The sequence below is a fragment of the Pogoniulus pusillus genome, chromosome 10 (genome assembly GCF_015220805.1).
Source record: "Pogoniulus pusillus isolate bPogPus1 chromosome 10, bPogPus1.pri, whole genome shotgun sequence".
NCBI classification, from domain to species: domain Eukaryota; kingdom Metazoa; phylum Chordata; class Aves; order Piciformes; family Lybiidae; genus Pogoniulus; species Pogoniulus pusillus.
In genome coordinates this window covers 63,917-90,606 of record NC_087273.1, presented here as the reverse complement: position 1 = coordinate 90,606, position 26,690 = coordinate 63,917, and the positions used below count along the sequence as shown (strand labels likewise).

The 26,690-nt window shown below is 41.9% G+C and overlaps 1 protein-coding gene across 1 annotated transcript in view; it reads right to left on the bottom strand.

Moving 5' to 3' along the window:
- LRBA (LPS responsive beige-like anchor protein) overlaps positions 1 to 26,690 on the bottom strand; it is a 370,336-nt gene that overhangs the window by 305,421 nt on the left and 38,225 nt on the right. Inside the window, 12 exon segments of the mRNA XM_064149442.1 lie at positions 6,429 to 6,621; positions 6,855 to 6,978; positions 9,234 to 9,315; positions 9,791 to 9,899; positions 11,023 to 11,115; positions 14,064 to 14,161; positions 15,943 to 16,005; positions 19,910 to 19,989; positions 22,349 to 22,517; positions 23,876 to 24,028; positions 24,138 to 24,246; positions 26,311 to 26,444. Of these exon segments, the coding sequence (XP_064005512.1) occupies positions 6,429 to 6,621; positions 6,855 to 6,978; positions 9,234 to 9,315; positions 9,791 to 9,899; positions 11,023 to 11,115; positions 14,064 to 14,161; positions 15,943 to 16,005; positions 19,910 to 19,989; positions 22,349 to 22,517; positions 23,876 to 24,028; positions 24,138 to 24,246; positions 26,311 to 26,444 (1,407 nt within the window).

Here is a 26,690-nt window from a genome sequence, read left to right as displayed (position 1 = left end):
TGCAAATGAACATCACGTTTAAGAATTTCAAGCATGCTACTTAATTTGCATCCATAAAACTTGCTGTTGTACCTTGGCCAGCTACTTTTGCTTCCCCTCAGGGCAATGCAGACACACTTTTCAGAGGATTTAACAACATGTGAAACCTCAAAAATGGCCTAGAACTAAAAACACCTGCACATACCACTGTGGAGGACCTGACCTTCTCTGAGACAGGAAAAAATGAAGACAAACCAGTGCTCTGCAAGTCACAGAAACCAATGGGATTTGGACTCGAGGACCTGACAGCCTGTTCCTTTATAAAACTACTGAGCCATGGTCACTGCTCTCAGATTTTAAACTGTCACACAGAATTGTAGGGGCTGGAAGGGATCTCTGGAGATCATTGAGTCTGACATCCTGCCAAGGCAGGGTCACCTAAAGGTGTCCCAGGTTAGGATGGATCCCTCCCCCGGGTAGGATAATCTCGCCACAACACAGATTTTTTTTTGAAAGTCAGAGAAAAATGAAATAGTATTTCTTATAGTTTAAGTGTAACAATACAAAGAGAAACTAGAGAAAAATATATAATAACCTTAAGGAAAATGGGGAAGGGGTCAAGCAGCAGTGAAGCAGCAAAAACAGCAGCAGCCAAAACAGCAGCAGAGGAAGATAGTAGGCAGGCGCAACTCAAGCAGCAGAAGCCAGCAAGGGGAGAGAACAAGCTGTGGTTCTAAACATAAAGCTCTTGATGCTCAAATGAAGTTATGTCAACCTATCCATTGTTGCCATTATATGGCCTATCCCTGGAATGTTCACCTCTCCCCTATGTCTGAGCTAAAAATCTAGCTCAAATGGCCACAGAAGGTCACACAAGAACATGTCCAGGAGAGTTCTGAATGTCTCCAAAGATGGAGACTCTACAGTCTCTCTGGGCAGCCTGCTCCAGAGCTCTGTTACCCTTAAAGAAGTTCCTCCAGTTTAGATGGAACTACTTATGTTCAAGCTTGTGCCCACCACCTCATGTACTGTCACTGGAAAACACTATGAAAAAGACCGGTCCTATCTTCCTGACACCCATCCTTAAAATATTTATAAGCATTGATAAGATCCCCCCTCAGACTGCTCTTCTCCAGGCTAAAAAGCCCCAAGTCCCTCATCTTGCCCTAGAAGAGAGATGCTCTAGTCCCCTAGTCATCTTCATAGCTCATTGCTGGACCTTCTCCAACAAGTTCTTGAATCAGGGAGCCCAGAACTGGGCACAGTGCTCCAGATGTGGCCTCACCAGGTAACCCCTCCACTGCCTAATCTTTGCTGCTTTTGCTGGCATTGTCTCTTTTGACAGCAATGAGAAGGCAAACATAAGAAATGTAAACTACACACACACCTTCTGCACCTCCTTTATGAAATGAGTGGAGCACCAAAGAACATACAAATGTACTTAACACTTTTAAGCCACATTTACTTCGCACTCTTCTGTCTCTTCATTAACACACTTCAGGCATTTATTACAACTGTACTTCCTTAGAGTGAAAAACTACCATTAGTTAGAAATACACTGTGTGTTCAAACAGGGGTGCTAATGGTGTAAGATGACACTGTTGTGAACAGAAGTGAACAAATTTTTTCTACTTATGCAATATATTAACCAGAGTCTTAATGAAAATTTCTTGGGATTCAAAAATTATACATCAGAATTTACCCAAATATCTTCTCTTGAAGCAAATACATGGTAACATGGAGTAATTTTTAAGTAGTAAGATATATTTAAGGGTCTGAAATAAGCAAATGTTAATTCTTCCCAGTGGTTTAAAACAGTCAAACCATTCAGAAGTGTGTTATACTGTGTAAATGATGCTATTCCTTTAAAACCTGAGGAAGCTGAAAGGTCAAAAAGGCAAGTTGTTCACCACTCTTTACTCACTTCCTTTCATTAAGCCCCAAATATGATCTATTATTCTATGAAAAATGTTGGTGTTTTTTACACAGTGACATAGAATCATAGAATGGTTTGGGTTGGAAGAGATCTTAAAGACCATCTAGTTCCAACCCCCACTGCCACAGGCAGGGACACTTTCCTCAACTCCAGGTTGCTCAAGGGCTTGTCCAGCCTGGCCTTAAGCACCTCCAGGGAGAGGACATCCACAACCTCCATGGGCAACTTGTGCCAATATCTTGCCACCCCCACTGGAAAGAATTTCTTCCTAATCTCCAGTCTAAATCTCCCCTCCTCCAGCTCAAAGCCATTGCCCCTCATCCTATCACCACAACCCCTTGTAAAAAGTCCCTCCCCAGCTTTCCTGTAGGCCCCCTTCAGGTACCAGAAGGCTGATCTAGCAGGTCTAGACAGATCATAGATGGCTAGAAAGAGCAGGTCTAAGGTCTGGAGAATGAAAGAAGGGACCAAAAGTTCTCAGATACTTTCCTAAATCAAACACTGGCTGTTAAAACAATCCAGAGTTGTCATTTTTTTTCGTTAACGTTTCTACTGAACTAGAAGCCACAGACCAAACACCTTTGCAATCACTGTCCTAATATTTGGAAAACAAAACAAAAAAAATATAATAGAAATGAGAAAAATAGGCAACACTGAGACATTTGGAGTTTACAAAGGTGACACACACTTTCCTGACTCAAAGTGCGAGGAAGCCAAGGCAGTGTGATTATGCCAGCAAAGCCCTTGCTGCTTACGGAGCGCTGTGCAGCTGTTAGAGGAGAGGGTTACAGTGACAAACAGCCTCCCTGCTAGAAAGGTGGCAGGAAATCTATCAAACTGGACAATAAAATTGCAATTGAGTTTCTTTGGCTTTTTATAGCAGCTGCATGTATCTTGATATGTAGCTCTGCAAAACCTATCCAATTCTGTAACACTAGTCCTTTATGTACTGGTTCTTCATCATAGGAGGGTGTTATAAATTAGTGGCAAGAATGGTGCAAGGGGCTGTAAAAACGAAAAATAAGCAGTAACCCAATACAATTAGAGATGGAATAAGGAAAACACAAATTGGTTATTCTCTTCCCGATGTTAAGGAAGTATTTTTGTTCCCATAACGCCCACATTACTTTGAAAGCATGCTAGAAATCAAAAGCACACCAGACGCACTTAGCATCAAACAATTTGCCCACTGACTTATGCTTACACTGGGAGGAAGACTTGGGGGTGCTGGATGATGATAAGTGCAACATGAGCTGGCAACATCAGCTTGCAGCCCAGAAACCAGCCGTGTCCTGGGCTGCATAGCCAGCAGCATGAGCAATAGGTGGAGGGAGGGGATTCTGCCCCTCTCCTCTGCTCTGCTCAGACCCCACCTGCAGTGCTGGGTCCAGCTCTGAAGCCTCAACAAAAGAAGACATAGAACTTTTAGAGTGGGTCCAGAGGAGGCCACCATGATGATCAGAGGGCTGGAGCACCTCTGCTATAAAGACAGGCTGAGAGAATTGGGGCCATTCAGCCTGGAGAAAACAAGAGTGCAAAGAGACCTTGGAGCAGCCCTCCAGGATTTTAAGACAGCCTCCCAGAGCGCTGGAGAGTGACTTCTGACAAAGGCATGGAGTGACAGGACATGGGGTAATGGCTTCCAACTGGAAGAATTTTGATTTAGATTAGACGCTGGGAAGAAATCCTTGCCCATCAGGGTGGTGAGGCACTGGAGCAGATTGCTCAGAGCTGGGAAGTGTTGAAAGCTGGGCTGGGTAGTGCCTTGAGCAAGCTGGGCCAGTAGAAGGCATCCCTACCCAGTTTGCAAGGCCATTTTCAAGGGATTAGCCAGGTTTGACCACAAAGAGCTTTTCTCTTGACAGAAGACACCCTCTAGCTTTACATTGCTAGTTGTAAATTGCATGTATTATTGATGAAAAAGGTCAAACAGAGCCCTGTGTCCAGTTCTGGGCTCCCCAGTTCAAGAGAGACAAGGAACTAATGGAGAGTGCCAACAGAGGCTCCAAAGATGCTGAGCATCCTGGAGCACCTCTGTGAGGAGGAAAGGCTGAGAGACCTGGGGCCTGTTTGGCCTGGAGAAGAGCAGCCTGAGAGGGCATCTTCTCAGTGCTTGACAAGAGCTAAAGGGTGGAGACTTTCAAAACCCTCCTGGATGCGCTCATGAGCGAACTACCCGAGACAGTCCTGCCTTGCCAGGGAACTTGGACTCCATGATCTCTGGAGGTCCCACCCAACCTCTAAAGTTCTGTGATTCTGCGAAGTCACGAGGATGGGGCTGGGCTCTTCTCAGTGGTGCCCAGTAACAGGACAAGGGAAAACAAGTACAAACTGGAACCCAGAAGGTTCCATCTAAATGTGTCAAAAAAGACTCCTTTGCTGTGAGGGTGCTGGAGCCCCAGAGCAGGCTGCCCAGAGAGGTTATGGCATCTGCTGCTCTGGAGGGATTCCAAATCCACCTGAACAATGTGATCCTGGGCAACCTGCTCTGGGTGAACCTGCTTTAGTAAGGAAGTTAGACTTCATCTAGATCTTCAGAGGTCCTTTCTGATTCCTACCATTCTGTGATTACTTATACCTCATTTTTGGTATTTTCTAAAACTGAGGTTGTTATTATTAACATTTGGCCATGGTATCACAATAAAATCTTGGGTTGTCTTCTCTGAACTCTAGACCATTCTCAGCCACACTAAGTCACTGAAGATAATGACCAAAAATCTGTACAAGCATTTTGACATTGAAACTGAACAAGACTTCCAAAAGCACATTATCTTACAAAAAAAGAGTCTTAAGAACGGAGCTACAGATTAGAAAACAACACCCTAGGCAATCCTGAAATGCAGTACGCCAGAGCTCTGCACAGCACAGGTGGGAAGGTAAAGCCTTCCTCCACTCAGCTCTCCACCCTTCCCCAGGGACAGCTCCCCAGCTGTTCCCAGAAGGACACAAACAGCTCAAATTATGCCAGTTTCTATAAAAGCAGAGTAGGGATCTTTACTCTGGCTTCAGCTTGCCTTTGTATAATCTACTCCACCCTGGGGCAGAGAGGAAGCAGATTTTTTGAAGACTACAGAGCCAGCACAGAAGAAGATTGAGAATATCTCAATTCCCTTCCAACTCAGTGCATTCTACAATTCAAGGAACTAAAATGCCATCTCTACAAGGGTTAAAATCTGGCCCTGGATTCTTTGCACCTGGATTCCATCTAGCTAAGTGAATATTTAATGATATTATTGCACACATTTTTCTTGTACAGATTTCTACATTTGTCTCCCCATAGCCCAACAATCCACCCTCAAGCTATGAATAGGACAAATTAACTGAGCTCCAAAATAACAACACCTTTGCTGTCTGCAAGCTGGCTTTTCTTCGGGAGGGGGAAGTTAATACAAAAATCAAGGACCTGAGAACCACCACCAACTCCTTAAAATCAAGGACCTCAAAACCACTACAAATTCCTTAGAATCGTAAGACATCTGTGAATCCTGAAGATCACTTTCATTTGGCACCATTAAGGTGCACACAGGTAGAAACATTAATTATAAATTATATCGTAATCGTTTCAAATAAACCAGAGTAAGCAGAAGGCTCACCCTGGCCTCGCTCTTTTGTTTAGAGTAAAACTGGGCACTAATCTTTCATGCTGCTGTGCCTTGCATGTACTATTCTACTAGTAACTTCTATGCAAGAAGTCTGGTTGTAACTAGAAGAAGACTAATGAAGGATAATAGCCTCATTTATACTGCAAGGACTTGCCTTCTTCCCCTGTACTCCATGACAGCTTAACAGGTGAAGCCTCTGTCTTGTCTTTAATTTCTTTGCTTTTCAGTGGTGTGTCGTACAGATTTTGTGCCCTTACCCAAAGGCGTTTTATGAAGGCACCTTGCGCCACCTTGTGTTTGTGCTGCTAAAGGCAAAGCCAGGACTGAGATGTGCTGAAATGCTTCCCAAGTACGATTCCCGTTTATAAATACATAACATTTCCACCACCACAATTGACCCACAGCAACAACAGGTTCAAACATCAAAATTGCCATTTAATTGTTAAATGTTTTAAGTTATGCTCAGTTACAAGTATTTTGGCAAATGAAGAATGACGTGAGTTGGAAGGAACCTTTAAATATCATTTAGTTTCAAACCCCCCTCTGCCATGGGCAGGGACACCTTCCAGTAGACCAGGTTGGTTTCAAACACTTCCAGGGACGAGATGTCCACAACTTCTCTGGCCAGCCTGTTTCACTGTCCCACCACTCTCACAATAAAGACATTCTTCCTAACATCCAACCTAAATCTTACCCTGCTCTGGTTTAAAATCATTGCCCCTTGCCCTATCCCTACATGCCCTTCTGAAAAGTCCCTCCCCAGATTTCCTGTAGCCCACTTCAAGTACTGGATATAACCCTGCACTTTTACTTAACTGATGATCTTCAAGACTCTGTCACTGTATGAGACAGTACTTCAAGGCTTTAACACTAATTACAGTGTAACCAAATTGCCCAACTACTTGACTTACCTTTGAATGTGTGATGGACAGCGTGTCCACCCATACACGCCAGCCACCCCACTCATACTTGATTGCATGGTAGAGCAGAATTCGAAATATGGTGTACACCATTTCAGTTATCTTCTGTTCCTCAGAGCTCTTGGGGTTGAAACAGCAAAGGGAAAGCATCCACTCCTGCCAGACAGAGCACTGCAACAAACTCCTGCAAAAACCACGCATGCTATTTAATCAGATTTCAAAATCTATCTTAGAGATATCAGATAAATCAGGGAATCACAATGCTTAAAACAATTCCTATGAACAAACCTCTCTAATTTTACATATTGAAGACTAGAGTATGGAATTTGCCAAATAACAATGAAGGTGTCTTTGCTTAACAAGTCTAATTTACTAAGAGACCTTGTTACTTTATGTACATATAGCAGGCTGTCTTACCTCCTATTTTCTCTGCTGTTATTAAAAAGTTTAATCATATCTGAAAGAAAGGCTCTCCGAACCTCCAGAGTTTCTGGGCACTGTGGAGAATTACGCAGCAGGATTGCAATAACCTTCAAAATCTCTGTAAAACAGTTCACAAGCAAGAAAATATTAGTACTGAGTGCAGGACAGCGTCTAATATGACCAAAAAAAAAAGGGACACTACATAAAAACAGTTGAATACATCTCTATTTGAAGGAGTAGGTTTAACAAAGACAAGTTCCTTCTTCCAAGACCTCTCAAACCTGGTCACCACCAAATAGGTGAAAAAGGAACACAGGTTTAACTATTCTGATTTCCATTTTGAATTGCCAGGCTTCAGCAACACAAATATTATTGCTTGATAAATGACAAGCTATCAGAATCTGCAAGAACCTTTTCCTAAGTTCAAAAGGCAAAGCACCCGTCACAAAATCAATAGATGAAAAATTGTAAAGATTTTGCTCTGCATTAAAAATTCTGAACTTTCAAAAATGTGAACAACAACTGATTCTATTTCACAATTTCTGTTACACAAAAAACGTTTGAGAAAGGGACAAAATCTTCCTGGTAGAAAACATCATCTCTTATGACTGGAACAGGTTGCCTGATCTAGTTGAGGACGTCCCTGCTGACCGCAGAGGGGGTTGGGCTCGATGACCTTCGGAGATCCCTTCCAGCCCAGCCCATTCTATGATTCTACAAGCATAATGTTTTCTGTATATCTAGGAGGCAATCACACCGTGGGTACCTTCCACTGTTTGAAGCAGTGGGGCAGTCACTGGTTGTCTTTTTTTTAAATTAACTTTGCACACCTTAAGCACAATTTGAACAGAGTCCATGTGATAGTTTCAGTTTGCCTTGCACAGCTTCTTGAAAAAGAGAAATTCCTCATTTGGTAGTATTAGCCATGGTCTCATCATAGAATCACAGAATGGTCTGAATTAGAACAACAGGAAAGATCATCTAGTTCCAACCCAGCCTAGCCTGGGCAGGGACACCTCCTACTAGACTAGGTTGCTCAAGGCCCCATCCAACGTGGCAGCTTCCACAACTTCCCTGGGCAATCTGTACCAGTGCCTCACCACCCTCAGGGGCAAGAAGGTCTTCCTAATATCTCATCTAAACCTAGCTTCTTCCAGTCCAAAACCATTACCCCTCATCCTGTCACTCCATGACTTTGTCAAAAGTCCCCCCCGTAACCCCCTTAGGATCCTGGAAGGCTGCTCTAAGGTCTCCTTGGAGCCTTCTCTTCTCCAGGTCAAATGGCCTCAAGTCTCAGCCTGTCTTTACAGCAGAAGTGCTCCAGTCTCACACATCATCTTTGTGGCCTCCTCTGGAGCTGCTCTAACAGTTCCACTTCTTGGCTCAGGTGCTCCAGAGCTGGACACAGGACTCCAAGTGGGAGTTTCACCAGAGCAGAGGGGTTAATGAGGTTCTCTAGAAGTCACTTTCTACTAGGACCTCGATAAATCCAGATTCTTACCTCACGCTACAAACAATCTCTTAAGCACAGCACTGACTGCCAACTTCAAAAACCTTAGGAGAAAGCTAACAGAACTCTCCTCACATTTCTTGCTTTATACAGCTTTACCAGAATGCGAATAGCATACTGCAACCAGATTTCTTTCCTCCTATCTGCTTTGCTTTATTTTCTCTTCCCTCCCTTTCCACATGAAGCAAACCCACAGCTATGACCTATATTTAATGACAAAGCACCTATGAAAGTGAAAAAAAATCTATTACTTCTCCAGAAAATATCAACTCCCAAGGCCATCCTAAGTACTTGTGTTATAATACAAAGCACATCAGCAATGTATGTAATTCAGGAAAGGAGATCAGTATTTTCTCTAGTTCAAAACACCGCTAATGTTTCATATCAAGGTATTACCACAAAGCAATCTAACCAAACCAACGAGCAGATACACTTCTCCTACTTCCCACCCAGCACAGTCGTACAGAATGTAATTTAGGATGAAGGCTATTTCAGATATTTTAGGTAATTTATTCTGACACCACTAAATCTTGCAATCAGAATTTTGCTGGACCCTTAACATGTATTAAATCAAAGTACTCTGTGCATGCACATCTTGAAAAAACATTCCGTAACATGACCACACAGCCAAAAAGGGCAAGTTATGAATTGCAGACACACTTAGATGCACAAGAAGGCTTTCCAAAAGCTATACAGGCATGCACACTAAACAATTCCAACATTATCTTTCATTTTATAGGGAAGACAATATAAAACTGAGATCAGGAATGATTGGTGAATGCAGTGAATGAGTTTTCATGGTGATTTTTTTTTTAGAGCAGAATTTTCTTGTGGTAGCACTTAGAAATGTATGTTCTTCTTACGAGGGTTTTGTATCTTCACTGTTGAATCCGAGTCAGGATGCTGTTTATGGATCACTTGAGTGCAAATCTGTTCAGTCAGAATCTAGCAAGAGAGAAGATGATGTCACACCAATGTTCACAGACATGGCTTACTGAAAAATAGTTGGATACATCCTTCATACCAAACCATCATTATTTCACCATAGTTCTAAAAATGAATCAGCTCCCTGACTTGTTCTCTCTATTGTTATTGATCATTTAGTCCATCTTTGTTTGTTTTGTCTTTGTTGTACACCGGAAGAGAAGCCTGGATCAAAACAATCATCACAAGGCAAGATCATACTGTAAAAAAATGTCTGCTTGAGATATTCAGGCTCCTCATTATCCACAATTGTTCAAAATCAGAATAGCCAAGTTAAGGGGAGGAGAAATGATCTCTAAATAGTGAAATCTCTCAGCTGCATCACACTAGGGTTTAATGTCATCTGGAACACACCAGAACAAATATGTAAGCAATTTTCTAACAAGGTCTTACAAGTAATTAGGAATATTGGATCCTAAATACAGTATATTACTACCTCAAACAGGACATTGTATGTGGTCATGGTGATTAAGCTTGTCTGAAGCATCAGCCTTTCAGCCAACAAAGAGAACAATCCATGTCCAAGCATGACTTCAGCTTTTCTCCTAAAACAGCACAGAAAGATAAAATAAACTTATGTATTCAATTTGCTTTAGGCAGGAAAGTTTAAAAACTGTGCCTCAAGAAATATGATAACTCTGGAAACATCATTCTCTTTTTATCTTCCACAAGGCCTTTACTTCTGGTTAAGGAAAAGGGCAAGGATTCAAACTCTGAAAGGACAAGTCATTCCCTGAAGACAGATAACTTTCTTCCATAAATGCAGCCTGCTCACCCCTGGGCCCAAAAAGCTGAAGCACACCCTTAGGGATTTTGTGATGAACACTAAAGGAAACGTTATCTTTGTCCTCATTTCACAAAAAAATACCACCATGGACAGCAATCTCAACAGGTACCTATTCTTGGAGTTACCTGAAGACACATAAAATTCAGTTCTCAGTACTTAAAATGGAGTTTGATCTCACCAGTCTCATTCTTGCTTCTAATTTCAATGGAATTAAGGGAAAACGACTACTTTAGAAACCAGGCAGACATTCTGCAAGTAAGCATCAAATGAACCTGGAATTGGTAGTACTTGGACATGAGCTGCCCATAACACATAACACCATCACACAGAAAGGCACTGATGACAAACAAATTGAAGGGGACTTGAAAAACAGCAGATCCTCTTTAGTGAAGCACACTTACTGATCAGCTTCCAAAGTGGCTGTTAATACTTTATAAACACAGAACCATAGAATCGTTTGGGTTGGAAAGGACCTTAAGGATCATTTAGTTCCAACTCCTCTGCCACAGGCAAGGACACCTTCCACTTAGACCAGCTTGCTCAAGGCCTTGCCCAACCCAGCCTTAAACACCTCCAAGAAGAAGGCACCCATAACCTCCCTGGGCAGCCTGTTCCAGTGTCTCACCACCTTTGCTGCAAAGAACTTCTTTCTAACATCCAGTCTAAATCTCCCCTCTTCCAGCTTAAATCCATTCCCTACAATATCACAACAAGCCCTTGTAAAAAGTCCCTCCCTAGCTTTCTTTGTAGGTCCCCTTCATGCATATGTACACACCGAATAACAAATAGGCAAGATAAAATTTAAGTTGTGATACGTGAATGCCGTACATTGGCCTCCTTTCTTTGGAAGGGTTTGTTTTAAAACCTAACCCAATACTTACTTTGGAGCAAGATGCTTTAAGAAATATCCCATCACTTTAAGAGCTTGCACTCTGATGCCTTCACTTTGTGATGCTAAAAGCTTGTAGACAACCCTAAGTGAAGAAAAGACAAGGCTTCATAAAATAATTGAAACACACAGACATTATTTTGAATGAGCCACTAACTGCAGGAGACAGCAAAGGCATTGGGATCTCAGCCTAATTTCTAGGAATGGTGTTTAGTAAGACTACAAAAAGAGAGCACAACATTTCTGTTTATCCAAAAAACTAACAAGCAACTGTAGCATAACTGTGGCTGCATAGGAATAGCCATGTAGGGAAGGAAATTTATTTCTAGCACTTATACTTGACATCTGAGCACTCTGCTGCTCCCTCAAGTTGTAGAGAGGGAGATGCCAGGTCAGGTGGCATTCTCATTTTACCTACACTGGTTCCTGCTCCTCATGATTATGCTCTACGAGCAGTTATGATTCTCCCTGAAGGTTTACGAAGGGCATGTCTGTAGCAAAGTACTAGACTAAGTGCAATTTTGCCAGTTCTAGTTGAAGTTTTCCCAAGGGAGAAAATAAGGTTGTAACAATCAGAACAAGGAGAGGGCCAGTGTAAGTGATCAACATCTAGTACATTAGTAAGCGACTGGAAGTAGTTTTGCAGTGAGAAGTGTCCTTATTTGACACCAGCAATCTATAATACTGCATACAGATCTCATCACATCTATCTATGCCTTCTACTCTTGAAAGAAGTACAAATCAGACTAGTATTTAATCTTAACTTCTCAAACTTTTAAAAAGGATTAAGCTTTTTCAAAGTGAAAAATTCAAACATTATCCCTGCTGTCACTGTGAAGAACAACAAATGCATGGTTTTGTTCCTTCTAAACCTCCCATAAAACCATGACACCAAAATATATTTATCAGTTACATCTCACTTCATTCATTGCTTACTTTTTAGACAGTAAAGTGCTTATCAGCATGTCCCTATCTGACTTTAGTTGAGCTCTGCTTCACGGTATAGGACAGAGCTTTGAATCTGTGAAGTAAGATTTAGCTTACACAGGCTCCCAAGCTCGCTCTGAAAGAAGGAAAGATTGATTTTGTGATGTTTCATAAAGTTATATTGGAACACAAGGCACAGTACCTAACCTTTACTGGAAATATTTTCCTGAGGAAATTTGGATCATTTTATTGTAGGGGTGGAAGTCTTATTTCAATGACTGAGTCTTTCTAAAAATATTCCATGTTACAACAGCACACTTCAGATCAGCCAGCTGTAAAGAGTCCAAGGGACCTAGTCAATCTTCTCACCCTTATCTACATACACAGCTGAGTACTAGTTATATATTCCTTCACTTTCATGTACCTGAAAACTCACATACTTAAAAAAACTACCCAAGATAACTAAACTAACAGAGGAAAATCTAGTTCTACATAAGAATTTATGTGATTACAGGCCAGTTATCTATAACAAACCAGTTATCTCTAACAACTTATCCTGGAGAAAGAAACAGCCACAGCAGCTATGGAACCAAAACAACGATCAATTCCACGATGCAATGCTTGTTCAAACAATAGAATCCTTTCCCCTGCTTGTCCTAGCAAAACAGTATGAAACCTCATTAGAAGAAATATCCCCTTCCTCTTACTTCTTCAGCATACTGGCTGCTTTTAAAAGTTTAATTAAGAAAACTCAAAATATGTGTAAGTGTGCTAGTTTGAAGCTAGCTAGAATGAGTCTAGTCTGGGTGATTTCTAAAGTGGGGGGGTGGGTGACACTCAAACCATCACAGTAAGTCTTCATCAAATTATTTTGAAATGTCAAGAATATGGTGTTTTAATTGCAAGATGTATCAGTAAGCACACAACCAATGAAATGACCAGAGACAATACAGCAGCAAAGAATGGAACAAATGAGACAGAAAAACAGTGATTTCTCACTGTGGACTCACTATTCACAGTGACTTGTCAATATGTCTGCTGCTAGTCGTTAAATAAAACCCAACATGCTGCACTGGAGACCCAACGTGACAGTCAAATACTTTATTATTTAGAGCTGTTATTAGTCTACCATAGCATAATACATTACCATATAAATGAAGTCAAAGCTGAAAAAATAGGCAAAAAAAAAATTATATATATATATACATATACATAAAACCAGCCTAGCACTAAAAGAGGAGAAAACAATTATGAACCTGCCTGAATGCTGCCTCTTGAGAAATGGCAACTGAAGGAAAATACATACATAAATAGGGGTTAACCAATAGGTGCAAGGAAATGTATGAAACCAGGCTCTGCCTTTACACAGTGAGAGAATTACTACTGCATGCATCCTTCTAGGAATACTTTTGATATTGGTTTTCTTGTTACATTTTTTTTTCACCCAGTATGTCCAGGCAGGTTCATTTTAAACTAGAAAAGCTCAATAATGTGACCACCCTCTGAAAGGTGCAAGACAAAGTCAGAGTCATAAATCAATTCCTCCTCTAGCAGATCTTTTCTCTTATGCTTTTACTGTTGGTAACATTTGCTACTTCCCCTGCTTTTCTATCACAATACTGTTACACAGTATTTTTTTCTGTTGGAAAAGCAGATTGTGAACAATCTGTACCACAACATGCTCAATGTAAAAAAATAAAAGGTCTCCTCTGTAGAAGTTCCATAATGCTCTACATGTTAAAGGAAGAAAAGAAAGCTAACAAAGATCAGAAGAAATATGAACCCATTTTTGTGAGTCCACTTACATAAGAATGGAAGGCCAAGAGTAGATGGAGACTTAGCATCAACGTAGAGATTAACTCAAATCAATCACTACCTGTTAAAGCCTGACTTGCAGCTTAGAATCATTCAAAAAGATACCTCACTAATAATAAATCCAACAGCACCTCTTGTCAAAAGAACATCTGGAACCAAAAATCTCACAAGATGAGGAGTCTAAAACTCCAACACTGCCAAGAGCCTTTCAGATTCCATGGGAATTCTAGCAAGAAATAGTATGGTCAAAGTGCTGTTTTCCTCTTGCCCACTCACAAAATCCAAACTTACTGTAATCCATTCCTCTGATCAAAAGCAGGAATCATAGAGCTGGGATGCTCTGACATCAGAGCAACAAGCAACTGCAAGACATCCATTAGATTGTCATCCTGTTGAACACAAGTTACAAATTAGAGTTAAAAACGCATGTACACTAGAACAATCCATAACAAAACAAGTTAAATAGACCTGGACAGTAATAATAAAAACTCTGCACCAAAACAATAGGCCAGCACCAAAAGAGCTACAGATTTGGAAAGCAAGTACAGGAGAACATATTAACTAGAAAACTCTAACTTTTAGAGTGAAAAGTGACACATCTGTGTCTGGCATGGAAACCTTCGACAAGGAGAGGACTATGCTATTTCCTTCCACACACATGCTCATGTGTTTCCTTAGGTATTTCCTCCTCTTTTACTGCACAGAAGCTGGAAAAACTGCTGTGAGCTTTCTGAGGCATAGGGTGCTGTGTAATGCAGAAAACCCCAACAGACAACAACAAAAATACAAGCAAAAAATACACACACGCGCGCAGGCCAAATCCACAAAACCAACAGAAGAAACAAACAAACCACTTGCCACAGAAAACACTGAAAATGGGTAACTCCAGCTGCTCGGTAAAGTTCCCCATGCTTTTCACCTAAAGGACTCTGAAATACCATTTATCATTCATTCCAAGTTAATTACAACTCAAAATAGCCTATGAAGTAGCAAAATGCAATTGTTTCCTCATTCTTTGTGGTATTAAAATGAAAGCTTATTAAAAAAAAACCACACCAAATAAAAAGCCAGCACCTCTGGACACATTCTCTGATTCTTCCTCCATTTGTACACCCCCCAAACAACTGTGTTCACCTGATGATATTAACTTCCGTTACAGATGCCATCATTGATGAATGAGCTCATGAGAGGGATAAACTAAACTTCTTGTGTTTTGTTGTTGATGTTTTTTTCTGATTTTACAGCCAGATACCTAATTCTGAGAGATTCAGCATTTACTGATGACTAGATCGTGCACACTGCTAAGAGCAGAAATACCACCTCATCAGAACGCTAACTAAAGCTCCTTCTATTTGGGTTTATTCTGACGTGTCACCAAAAGTCTGATTGTTTCATTTCCATCTAAAAACTACATCACCATGGTACTACCAACTAGAAGCAACCAGCATAGTGAATACGAGGAAAACATAGGTGTAGACAAAACCAACAAAAATAGAAAAAAGGGGAAAAATCAATACTGGTTGAAGTGAATTTCAATTAATTCCTTATTTTACCCATTTCAAGCACCCTTACAGAGATGAGAGCAGGTAGATTTATGTTCCTGTTTCCTTTGTCTTTGATGTTGCATCTGGCATAAAGTGCCCTTTCCTAGCACTAAAATATGAAGATGCAGATGTATCAGTAGTAACCAACATTTTCTTCCAGTCTCTTTGATTTCATTAACATATATCTTTCTCTTTTAATGCATGTTTTCACTTTTATTGCTTTACTTAAAAAGCAAAATTAAAAAAAAAACAATAAAAGAGAGAGATAAAAAAACAACCTAAATATTACTTAGGCAGCATAAAACAAGGTTTTGTCTGGTTGAATTTCTTTAAAGTCAGCCTCACCATCTGTTTTTCTGCTCGGTAAATAGGTTTGCAGAACAACATAAGAAACCATTTTTGACTTAGTGGCTTAATGAATTTCAACCTGAGATTGCATACAGTGTTTAAATCACTGCAGGAATATTGGCAGTCCAGCACTGCACTGAACAGCGAGACAACATTTGCCACTTCCTCGACAGGGCTAACCTGTCACATACGGAAGGTAAGATTTGAAAACATCCAGCTCTTTGGTGGTGTCAAACAGCAGAACTTCTCCTCCCACACATCCCCAGGTCAAAAATTACCTCGTGGATAGTGAGCAGGTAATTGAGGATAGCCTGCAATTCATCTTCTTTTATTCCACAGTCCTTTAAAAAAACAATCATGGTTTTAAGGATCAAGAACAAAAGTGCAGTTCCTAAAAGAGCAGTATTACAAGCAACAATGATACCCAGACCAAGGCCCACGGGACAAATTTATTTTCACTTGGGACTGTAATAGAACAGAATCATAGAATGGTTTTGGTTGGAAGGGACCTCAAAGGTCACCTAGTTCCACCCCCACCACCATAGGCAGGGACACCTCCCACTAGCAAAGGTAGCTCAAGGCCTTATCCAAACTGGCTTTGAACCAGGGAGGGAGCAGCCACAACCTCCCTGGGCAACCTGTGCCAGTGTCTCATCACCCTCACTGGAAAGAACTTCCTAACATCCAGTTTCAATCTCCCCTCTGCCAGTTTAAACCCATTCCTCTTCATCCTGTCGTTACAAGACCTTGTCAATAGTCTCTCCCCAGCCCTTCTGTGGCCCCCTTCAGATATTGGAAGGATACCACCAGGTCTCCTTGAAGCCTTCTCCATGCTGCAGAGCCCAAACTCTCTTAGCCTGCCCTCAGAGCAAAGCTGCTGCAGCCCTCTGAGCATCTTGGTGGCCTCCTCTGGACTGGCTCCAACACTTCCATGTCCTTCTTGCGCTGGGGGCTCCAGAACTGCACAGAGAACTCCAGGTGGGGTCTGAGGAGAGCAGAGGCAAGGGGCAGAATCCCTTCCCTTGCCCTGCTGCCCACACTGCTCTTGCTGGAGCCCAGCACGGGGTTGCTGTCTGGGCTGCACTCACGCTGCAGGCTCATGTTGAGCTTTTCATCAGCCCAGAGCCCCAGGGCCTGTTCCTCAGGGCTGCTCTCAGCCATTCCCCATCCAGCCTGGAGTTGTGCTTGGGATTGCACCCAGGTGCAGGACCTTACAGTTGTCCTTGTTGAATGTTGAATAGAGTCGGCCTGGGCATGCCTCTGCAGCCTGTCCAGGTCCCTCTGGAAGGATCCCTGCCCTCTAGCAAGTCTACTGTACCACACAGCTTGGTGCCATCTGTACACTTGCTGAGGGCGCACTGATTATTCTGTCCATGTCACTGACAAAGATGTTAAACAGCACTGACCCCTAAGGGAGCCACTTGACACTGGTGTCCAGGTGGACATTGTGCCCTTGATCACCACTCTGCATGCCACTATCCAGTCAATTCCTTATCCAGCAGTGCTCCACCCATCAGGTCCATGTGTTTCCAGTTTGGTGATCAGGATGTCATGTGGGACAGAGTCAAATGCCTTGCTCAGGTCCAGGTAGATGATATCAAGTTGCCCTTCTCTTAGCCACTCTTGCTGTGACTTCATCATAAAAAGCTGCTAAATTTGTCATGTCATAGCTTCAGAGATCAAAGATAGTTTTTTCCCTGCCCAAAAATACCCAGTAAAGGTTATGTAAGTGCTTACAATAAAGGTTATGTAAGTGCTTGAGAACTCGACACGAGCCAGCAATGTGCTCAGGAGACCAGGAAGGCCAACAGCATTCTGGCTGGACCAGGAACTGTGTGGCCAGCAGGAGTGGGGATGGGATTGTTTCCCTAGACTAAGCACTGGCACAGCCATACCTTGAGTTCTGGGTTCAGTTTTGGCCTCCTCACTACAAGAAGGACACTGAGGTGCTGGAGTACATCCAGCAAAGGGAAACAAAGCTGGTGAATGGTCTGGAGAACAGGGCTGGTGAGAATCAGACGAGGAAGTTGGGATTGTTTAGTGGAGAAAAACAGACTCAGGGAAGACCTCATTGCTCTCCATAACTCTCCAAAAGGAGGTTGGAATGAGGTGGGGGTTGGACTCTTCTCCCTAGTATCAGGTGAAAGAATGAGAGGAAACAGCCTGAAATTGTGCCAGGGGAGATTTATGTCGGAGACTAGGAAAAATTTCTTTGCTGCAAGAGTAGACAAGCACTGGAACAGGCTGCCCAGGGAGGTGTTTGAGAAATGTGTGGATGTGGCACTTTAGTGTAATAGCCCTGGTGGTCTTGGGTTGACAGCTGGGCTCGATAACCTTTGAGATCTTTTCCAACCAAAACAATTCTCTAATTCATACACAGGCATAAAAAGAAGCCAGACAGTAGCAGAGCAGATGAAACTGTTAGAGTAACACATCTTAACTGACACAGGTAATTTGAACTGAGAGCTTCCTATTAATAGAATAATTAAGGTGGCAAAGAAGATTTAACAGTAGACCTAGATTCTAAGTCTGTTAGCTATGCTGACAGCTGCTTGCTGCTTATTTTTCACTACAGAATCTTCAGCTGCTAGCAGCTTTGCAAAAATTTAAATAATTTATGGTGCCCTGTGGTGGTCTTTGGTGAAAATAAAATACAAACAAGTAGTCTCTAAGAACAAGGCAAGAGTAAGAAAGTGCATGTTTGTTCACTCCCAGGCTTTCATATTTTTAAAAGCAAGTCTCTCATTTCCTCAAAGGCATTTACATCACTGTACAAACAGGAAATCTGGAGAAGAATCAACCTTTTATGATGGATGTACTTTTTACTGTTCTTGTGAATCTCTGCCCTAAACGGTACAAGTTAAAAATCTCTTAAATAAACGTTAAATAATAATTAAGCTAACACTTAAAATCTTTCCAAATTTGACAGGCAAATTGTCCCAGATAATTCATTTGTGGAATGTCCACTTTCAAGAAAGAGTCAGGAGTGGAAATAAACTCAAGCACAGAAAATCCATTTTTCAGACAGGAGGAAAGAAAGATCAGAGTTCACAGTAGGAAAGAGCCAAGAAGAGTCCATATGCAGTAGAACTGTTGAATTTCTATATTCTTCTAATGTGTAACAAACAGCTGTTAAACTTAGTGATGGAGCCTTTCCTATCCTCCCTTCTCTGTACCACAGAATATCATGTGACAGTGAGAGGATGAGGACTAATGGCTTCAAGCTGAAAGAAGCTGGATTTAGGCGAGACATTACAAAAACAATTCTTGCCCATCAGGGTGGTGAGGCACTGGAACAGGTTGCCCTAAGAAGCTGTGGAGGTTCCTAGCCCAGAAGTACTGAAAACCAGGCTGGACAAGGCCTTGAACAATGTGGCCTCATAGGAAACATCCCTACTCATGGCAGGGAGTTGGAACTAGATGTTTGTTAAGGTCCCATGCAACCCAAAAAGTTCTGTCATTCTATGAAATGTTTCTCTTGAGTCTTTAAGCACTTCTGATGCAGGAGATACTGTTCTTGTCAAAGACAACAACAAATGGAACCAAATACTTGTTCTCTCTGTAGCAAATGTTTCTAAGTTAATGATTCAACAGTTACACTTCTGGATAAAAACAGTTTTCAAAGGAGAAAAGGCATCATTAACACTGCTGTCTGTGGCAAGAGCCAAAACAATAAAGTACACCCTTCATGGTATTTCTATTTACTCATGACCTGAGTTAAGCTGAATATTTGCTGCTGTTACTCAAAACCATTCTGCCTCATGTTTACCTCAAAACAAAAAAGTGCTGGCTGGAGCAAAATATTCTGGGCTTGAAGTTCAGATTTGAACATGAAAGGCTTCCTGTCTTAGGTGCTGCTTTTGGGGTGTTTGCTCTTTCCTGCAGCAATGGTAGCACACAGGTAGGAGTTGGACAGCTCTCTGGTTTCTGCTTTTCTATATGCTATACTTTTTTTTCCCGCAAACAGGCTACACTAATTGTGAATTGTACTATTAGCTAATGTCATCGTGCATTGTACTATTGTTACGTTATTTGCCCTGTAAAATTTTTCATCTCAATCCAGTGGGGTTTTGTGCATTCCTTTTCCCTCACTTCTGTGTTGGAGGGAACAGGCAGGTGAATCCATCACAGTGCATTAACCTGTTATAACTCAGTACAGTTTGGTTTTTTTTTAAAGCTGTATTAAAGAGCATTTCTTTCTGAAACAAAACTTAGATAGCCTATGATCATTTAAAGTTATCCTACCTTCATCACTAGCTGTTTAACAAACATCAACAGGAACGCTCGCAGAGATAAAATCTCTTTTTGAGTAGGTCGTGGCCCATCTACAAACAAAGAAAAGGAGAAACATGAAAAGCAAGCCAACAGTTATTAGCATAGTATGTATCTCCATGGGAAGAAAAAGAAAAGGCATCTACTAGGTGGAGAGTGCATAGTTCTAAGAAAAGTTATCTTCTATCTTTCCCCTACTGCAGCCTACAGAATGGTAGTGTACTTTGTCACTGTGTACTAGCAAGCAACCAGTGAGGTTCTGCTAAGGCTTTTATGAAACAGTTTTCTAAAGCCCTCTGAATTCTTTTGATGATTCTATTCCTTCCTTGCAGTGCCTGTGAACCAACTTCATCCAAGGAGTAAGGCTGATGAGAACTTTGTCAGCATTTCCAGATGTCAAAGTTCTGCAGTTTACAACCGTTTTTAAAGCTCTGCTGCTACAGCTCGAGGAACTGAGTGCTATTATTACTCATTAGCTATATACACCACATAAATCACTTTTACAGTGCTATATGTAAAGATTGCCTAGTTAACTCAAAGACAAAAGGACTTGCTTCTGCCAGTCTTGTGTAGAGCAGACTTGACCAAAACAATTGAAATACTCAAACCCTGAGTAGTTCCCAGAAAAGGCAAGATTAAAAAAAAAACCAAACAGGTGCAACCACATGTCAAAGCCAAGTCAAAGCTTCTTCCTACAGGAATCAGTGACCTTTCACAAACACATTTCTAGGGATAGCAGTTACATCTGCTCATGGTTATTATCACCTTAATCATCAGGGCAAAGCAAATCAAGTAGCACATGTAAATATTCACGTAAGTTTGGGTTTACACAGTACAGTTATTTCCAGTACAACCAGTCAAGTCAAAACAAGCCATTAATCGGTACTAGTGAGACTATCCTACAACATACACATGCCTCAAGCTCAATAAATCAGTTCAGAATCCATGCCTTCCTTAAAAAGAAAGGAGAAAACACCCAGTTTGCTCCTTACAGGATGCAAAGTAGTAGAAAATCTTCAACAGGAAGCACTGGTCACTGAGAACCAGGAGGCAGACACCTCTAAGGAGCATTCACTCCCACTACATCTGCTCTCTTTCATCATTTGCTTTTCCCTCTGAAACGTCACAGCCTTTCCTCATTACAGAAAGGAGTAGAGATGCAAGTTTCTCTCCCTTTGCCAGGGCTCTGTGCCCAACCCCAGAGCAACCACTAGAAGAACTGTAAAGTCACTCTTTGAAGCAGCAGTAATTCTTCTATCCGTGCCTGCTCCACCTGCACATGTTTATGTCATTTTGGTGTGGATTTCATTGTTCCCAGTTCTCTCCAGAGTACTGGATTTCTTAAGTCAAGCAGTCTCTTTGCTTTTTTTGACAAACACAAACCACCTCTTCTACCTTTCTTAACCCTTCCTTCTCCAAGAAATCCCTGGATGAAGCATCCAACAAGTCCAGACCCCTACACCTGTCAGACAGACTTGGTACCCTTGCTGGAGACCAAAAGCTTAGGGAGACCAAGGGAGACCAAGAAAGTGAAGCACCCATGGTGTCAGGTTTCTGCCTTGCACTGAATGGGAGAGAGCATTCACATGCCAAGTGTGGCCCAACCTAAGAGGAGGTGGGAATGTGTGATGTGTCTTCTTCAAGACAGGAGAACAGGAGTGGCCTGGAGACACAGAGCACAAGCAGAAGTCTGCATGGGGATCACACAGCTCTCTGAAAGATGAAAATTAATTTGGTCTGCTGAGTGATGAACCATAAAAATGATCTAAGGCCTAGAACACTTCCCCTACGAGGACAGACTGAGAGAGAAGGTTGGTTCAGCCTGGAGAAGAAAAGCCTCCAGAAAGACCTTCCATGTGGATTTCTGCTACTTAAAGGAACCTACAAAAACAACAGAGACAGACTTTTTATTTATGAGAGGACATGAGCAATGGCTTATAAACTAGAAGAGGGAGATTTAGACTGGACAGAAGAAGTTTTTTTACACTGAGGATGGTGAGAACCTGATCCAAGTTGCCCAAAGAGGTGGTAGATGCCCCATGCCTGGAACCATTACAGGTCAGGTTGTCTGGGGCTCTGAGCAACCTTCCTAGCTGATAATGTCCCTGCTAACTGCAGGGAGTTGGACTAGGTAACTTTTGGAGGTTCCTTCCAACCCAGATCATTCTATGTTTTCTCTGACCACTTATGTCTAGTACTAGTTCACATACACCATTGATGACAGAGGATATGACCTCTGAAGAAAGTTTTCATTAGATTTTGAAAGAAAGCTTTCAAGAACATCCCATGGAGAAAAAGCACACTGCTCAAACTGCTACAGAGAACACACCTCATTTGGTTCAATTCTATATATTCCACAGAATATTTGTTTAAAAGCAGCATCAGCTTCTGAGAGTAGAACTGAATACATACCTATGCCCTTCGGGGTTATACCACTGCGATCCTGAGGATTCACTACCCAGTAATAGTACTTCAAGGTATGCATCACCAGCAGAACTGTCCCAACTCGCCGGATTGCACCATAGATGTTCACAGTGCTAATGAACTCAGTAGACAGGTAAGTGTACAGGGTCAGCTGAACCTGCAACACCCAACCAGGAGACCAAAAAGTCATTATAGCAGAATCGCAGCACAGCAGACACCTCCATTCTTACTCTTCTTCTTTTAAAAAAGCCATAAAATTTGCCTGCCCTGGATCAGCAATAGTGTGGCCAGCAGGAGTGCCCTTGTAATCAGAACTGGTGAGACTACACTTCGAATACTGGGTTCGGTTTTAGGCCCCTCACTACAAGAAAGCCACTGAGGTGCTGGAAGGGGTCCAGAGGAGGACAAAGCTGATTAAATGGTCTGGAGAAGAGGCCCATTGAGCAGTGGTTGAGGGAACTGGAGTAGTTTATCGTGGAGAAGAGGAGACCGAGAGGAGACTTCACTGCTCTCTACAACTCCATGAAAGGAGGTTAGAGTGAGGTGGGAGTTGGTCTTTTCTTCCTATTGTCAGGTGAGAGAACAAGAGGAAATGTCCTGAAATTGTTCCAAGGCAGTTTTAGATTAGAAAACTATCTTTACTGAATGAGTTGTCAGGCATTGGAATAGGCTGCCCAGGGAGGCAGTGAAGTCACTGTCTCTGAGGTGTTCAAGAAACACGTGGCACTTCAGGACATATTTTAATGGCCATGGTGGTGTTAGGTTGAACTCAATGATCTTGAAGGTCTCTTTTCTTTGCATAGCTCAGACATAGTTCCTAGAAAACCCTTGCAAACTGATGACAATTTTCATTCTATTTCTACAACTATAGAGTGCAGCGAGTTTTTTTTAAGCTGATCCACACTCATAGGAGCATGAAAGCACCACCACAGATAGCTCTGATTGGATGGCACCTCTGAGATGATCTAGGCCAAACTCTCTGTTCTGAACAGGATCGCAGAAGAAGTATTAATAGAAAGGTGCATATTTGGTTTATGTTGATTCATTATAGGCTTAGTTATTTACACAGCTTCTTTTCACCCAAGCTGCTCAGTCTCAGAGCATATAAGTTTACCAAAACAAAAATACTCTGCAGAGATTATGTCAATTTAAATTAAGACTTCAAATCTGATATTCGGGATGATTTGGTTTTATGGTTGCTGATGTTATACCAACTAATCCACCAGAAACTACTTCTCAATGTACAACACCAACTGGGTCAGGGACTCCAGAAGCAACTCCCAGCTCTGCTATGTAGAAAGCCACAGGTTCCTAAACTCTTGAAAACCTTGGAGTTCAGAAACACAATCCTCCTAGGCAATCTGCAAACCATGACAGTGACATGCAGAAAATGAGAATCTGAAAACAGCTGCTGCATGACCTCTGTTGGAAAGCCAGGACCTGTAAAACCTGGTGTCCAGACCTCTAGATCAACAGATCATAAGAAACTTTCTTCATAAGAACAACCAATTATACCTGTGCCGGGATATGAATCCATATCACAGGATTGAGGAGAACATGATCACACAGCTGCTTCAGCAAGGGTGCTCCATTGTGTAAGTTGCTCAGGTATTTTGAAAAGGCAAGGCAGAGTTCTAGCACAGCTCGGGTAACATGGGCTTTGGAAGACTGCAAAAGAAGATCTGCTTAAGGAAAAGCCCTGCAACAAGTCTAGGAAAAGTATTTCTTTCAAAAGCATTCAACATTCATCTAAGACCACGAGAAAGACTTGCTTTACCTTTTCTAGGCTATGTCCTATCACAAGGAAACCCTTGCAGGATAGCATCTGTTCTTGCATAGCGATGGAGTTCTTCAGCAACTCCATGATGAAAGCCAATAAAGTAGAACTGAAAAGCACAAAGGTTTGAAGGTAATGCTTACATGTAAACATAAATGTTTTCAAGGGTTACAACAAGACAGAAAGTATTTCCAAATGAACATTTACATCACACAGGCCAGAATGTGCTACACAAATGCTTAGATCAGAAATCCTAAAACAAAAGGAAAGACTAGACTCTGAAAGCTCTAACTTCTTGCTCTTAACTAACTTGTTCCTAACTTTAAAATTTTGGATTCTGAGATAACCTTGCAACAGCAAAAATTCTTCTGAAAGCACCTCCTTGCAAAAAGGCACCAGTGAAACATGCACTTCTCTCTGCTTCAAATAACATCTAAAAATTCTGCAGAATCAGTTACAAAAGCCATTCCATCTACTGCTTTCACATGAGCAGATACTGGTATCACTCCCAAACACTGCTTTGCTGCTGATTCAAGCTTTTTCAGCTCTGTGCTGCTGCCAAAAGGAATGTTCCTGCCTCTCCCCTTGTGTCAAAGCACTGGTGTCTATGAATCAAGACCTTAGTCCAGCAGATGGAGAGAAGGGATTCTTTGTAGCCGTTTGAGCTAGAAGGCTAGCTCAGATATAGGGCAGAGGTGAACATTCCAGGGATAGGCCATGTAATGGCAACAATGGATAAGTTAATATAACTTCATTGGAGCATCAAGAGCTTTACATTTATAAGCACAGCTTGTACCTTCCCCTTGCTGGCTTCTGCTGCTGTGCTGTGCTCACTGCTATTTTCCCCCGCTGCTGCTTTGCTGCTGCTTGACCCCTTCCCCATCTTTGTTAAGGTTATTATATTTCTCTAGAAGCTTATTTCTCCTTATACTGTTACATTTAAACTATAAGAAACACAATTTCATCCTTCCCTGCCTTTCAGAAAAAATCCGTGTTGTGGTGAGTGTGTTCTACCAGGGGAGTGATCCACCCTAACCCAGGACATTCCTCCCTTCTACTCTGGTAAGACCTCACCTGGAGTGCTGTGTCCAGCTCTGGGGCCCTCAATACAGGAAAAACAGGGACCTGATGGAGCAAAACCAGAGGAGGGCCATGAAAACAATCAGAGGGCTGGAACACCTCTGTTACAGGAACAGGCTGAGGGAGTTGGGATGGTTCAGCCTGGGGAAGAGAAGGCTCTGGGGAGACCTTAATAGCAGCCTTCGAGTACCTGAAAGGGTTCTGCAAGAAGGCTGCAAAGAGACTGTTTCCAAAGGCCTGCAGTGATAGGATAAGGGGCAATGGCATGAAATTAGAGGAGATATACACTGGATGTCAGGGAAAAGTTCTATACAATGAGGGTTGTGAAAAACTGGAACAGGTTGCCCAGAGAGATGGTTGAGACTCCATCCCTGGAGATATTCAAGGTGAGGCTTAATGGGCCTCTGTATTCCCTGATCTAGTTGAGTAAGTTCCTGCTCACTGCAAAGGGGTTGGACTAGGTGCCCTTTGGAGGCACCTTCAAACTCAGGTGATTCTATGAAACCCTCTAAAATACTGGGCCAGTCTGCAACTGAATCAAATCCCTGACTTGTCTGCAACTACAACTGCAAAGAGCAGTAAACTATGCCAGGATTCTAGAAAACAATCCCTTTGATCTTCAATACTAACTTCTCACATAGAAGCTCCCTCAGTTTCTGTGCCTGGATGTTCAGAAGATTGAGTTGAAAGAGAGCTGAGACCAGAGGAAAAGTCTGGCAGTAACACCAAGTAACAGTCTAAAGCTTATATTTTTTTTTAAATCCAAGAAATAACTTAAAGTAGCTGAAAACAATTCAGTCTTTCCCAGTGGACTTTCCCCAGAACAGGAATAAGCTCAAGAGAATTTTCTGCAATTCCACTACACACAGTTGCAATGTGCACTTTGATTCTGCATGAGCTTTCATGGAAAATAGGTACCAAGAAACACTTAGCTTTGAGGTCCTGTCTGTAACAAAGCCGCCTTTTTGTTGTTAGATATAATTCACTGTTGCACAAGACAATTTAAACCATTATGCCACTTAATGAAGCAGGAACTGATTTCCTTTACACAAAAAGCAACAAGGAATACAATGAAGTAAGTGCATGCACTCACCAAACAGTTGTGTCAATATGGTCTGATGAATACTGCCTGTAATCCAACTGTGCAAAGAGTGGGAAGAGCACTTGCACCCCTCCGATGGAGTGCAGAGCACTCTGGATAGAATGAGTTAGGACTGCTTTCACATCCTGATGAAAAAAAAAGAAACACTGATATAGCCTTCAGAAACTGCTCAAAAGTTCGTTAGAAATAGTTTGAAAAGTCTTCAGTGTAAAAAAAAAATAAACTGTATTATTAGCAAAAAGACACAAAAGGTACAAAGTGGTTACCACAGACACATTAAATGCCCAGAGTCTGGCTGTGGTACTGCTTCAGATATACCCTGCGGCATACATCTTCATATAAACATGCAGCAGGTGGCTTCAAACGCTGAA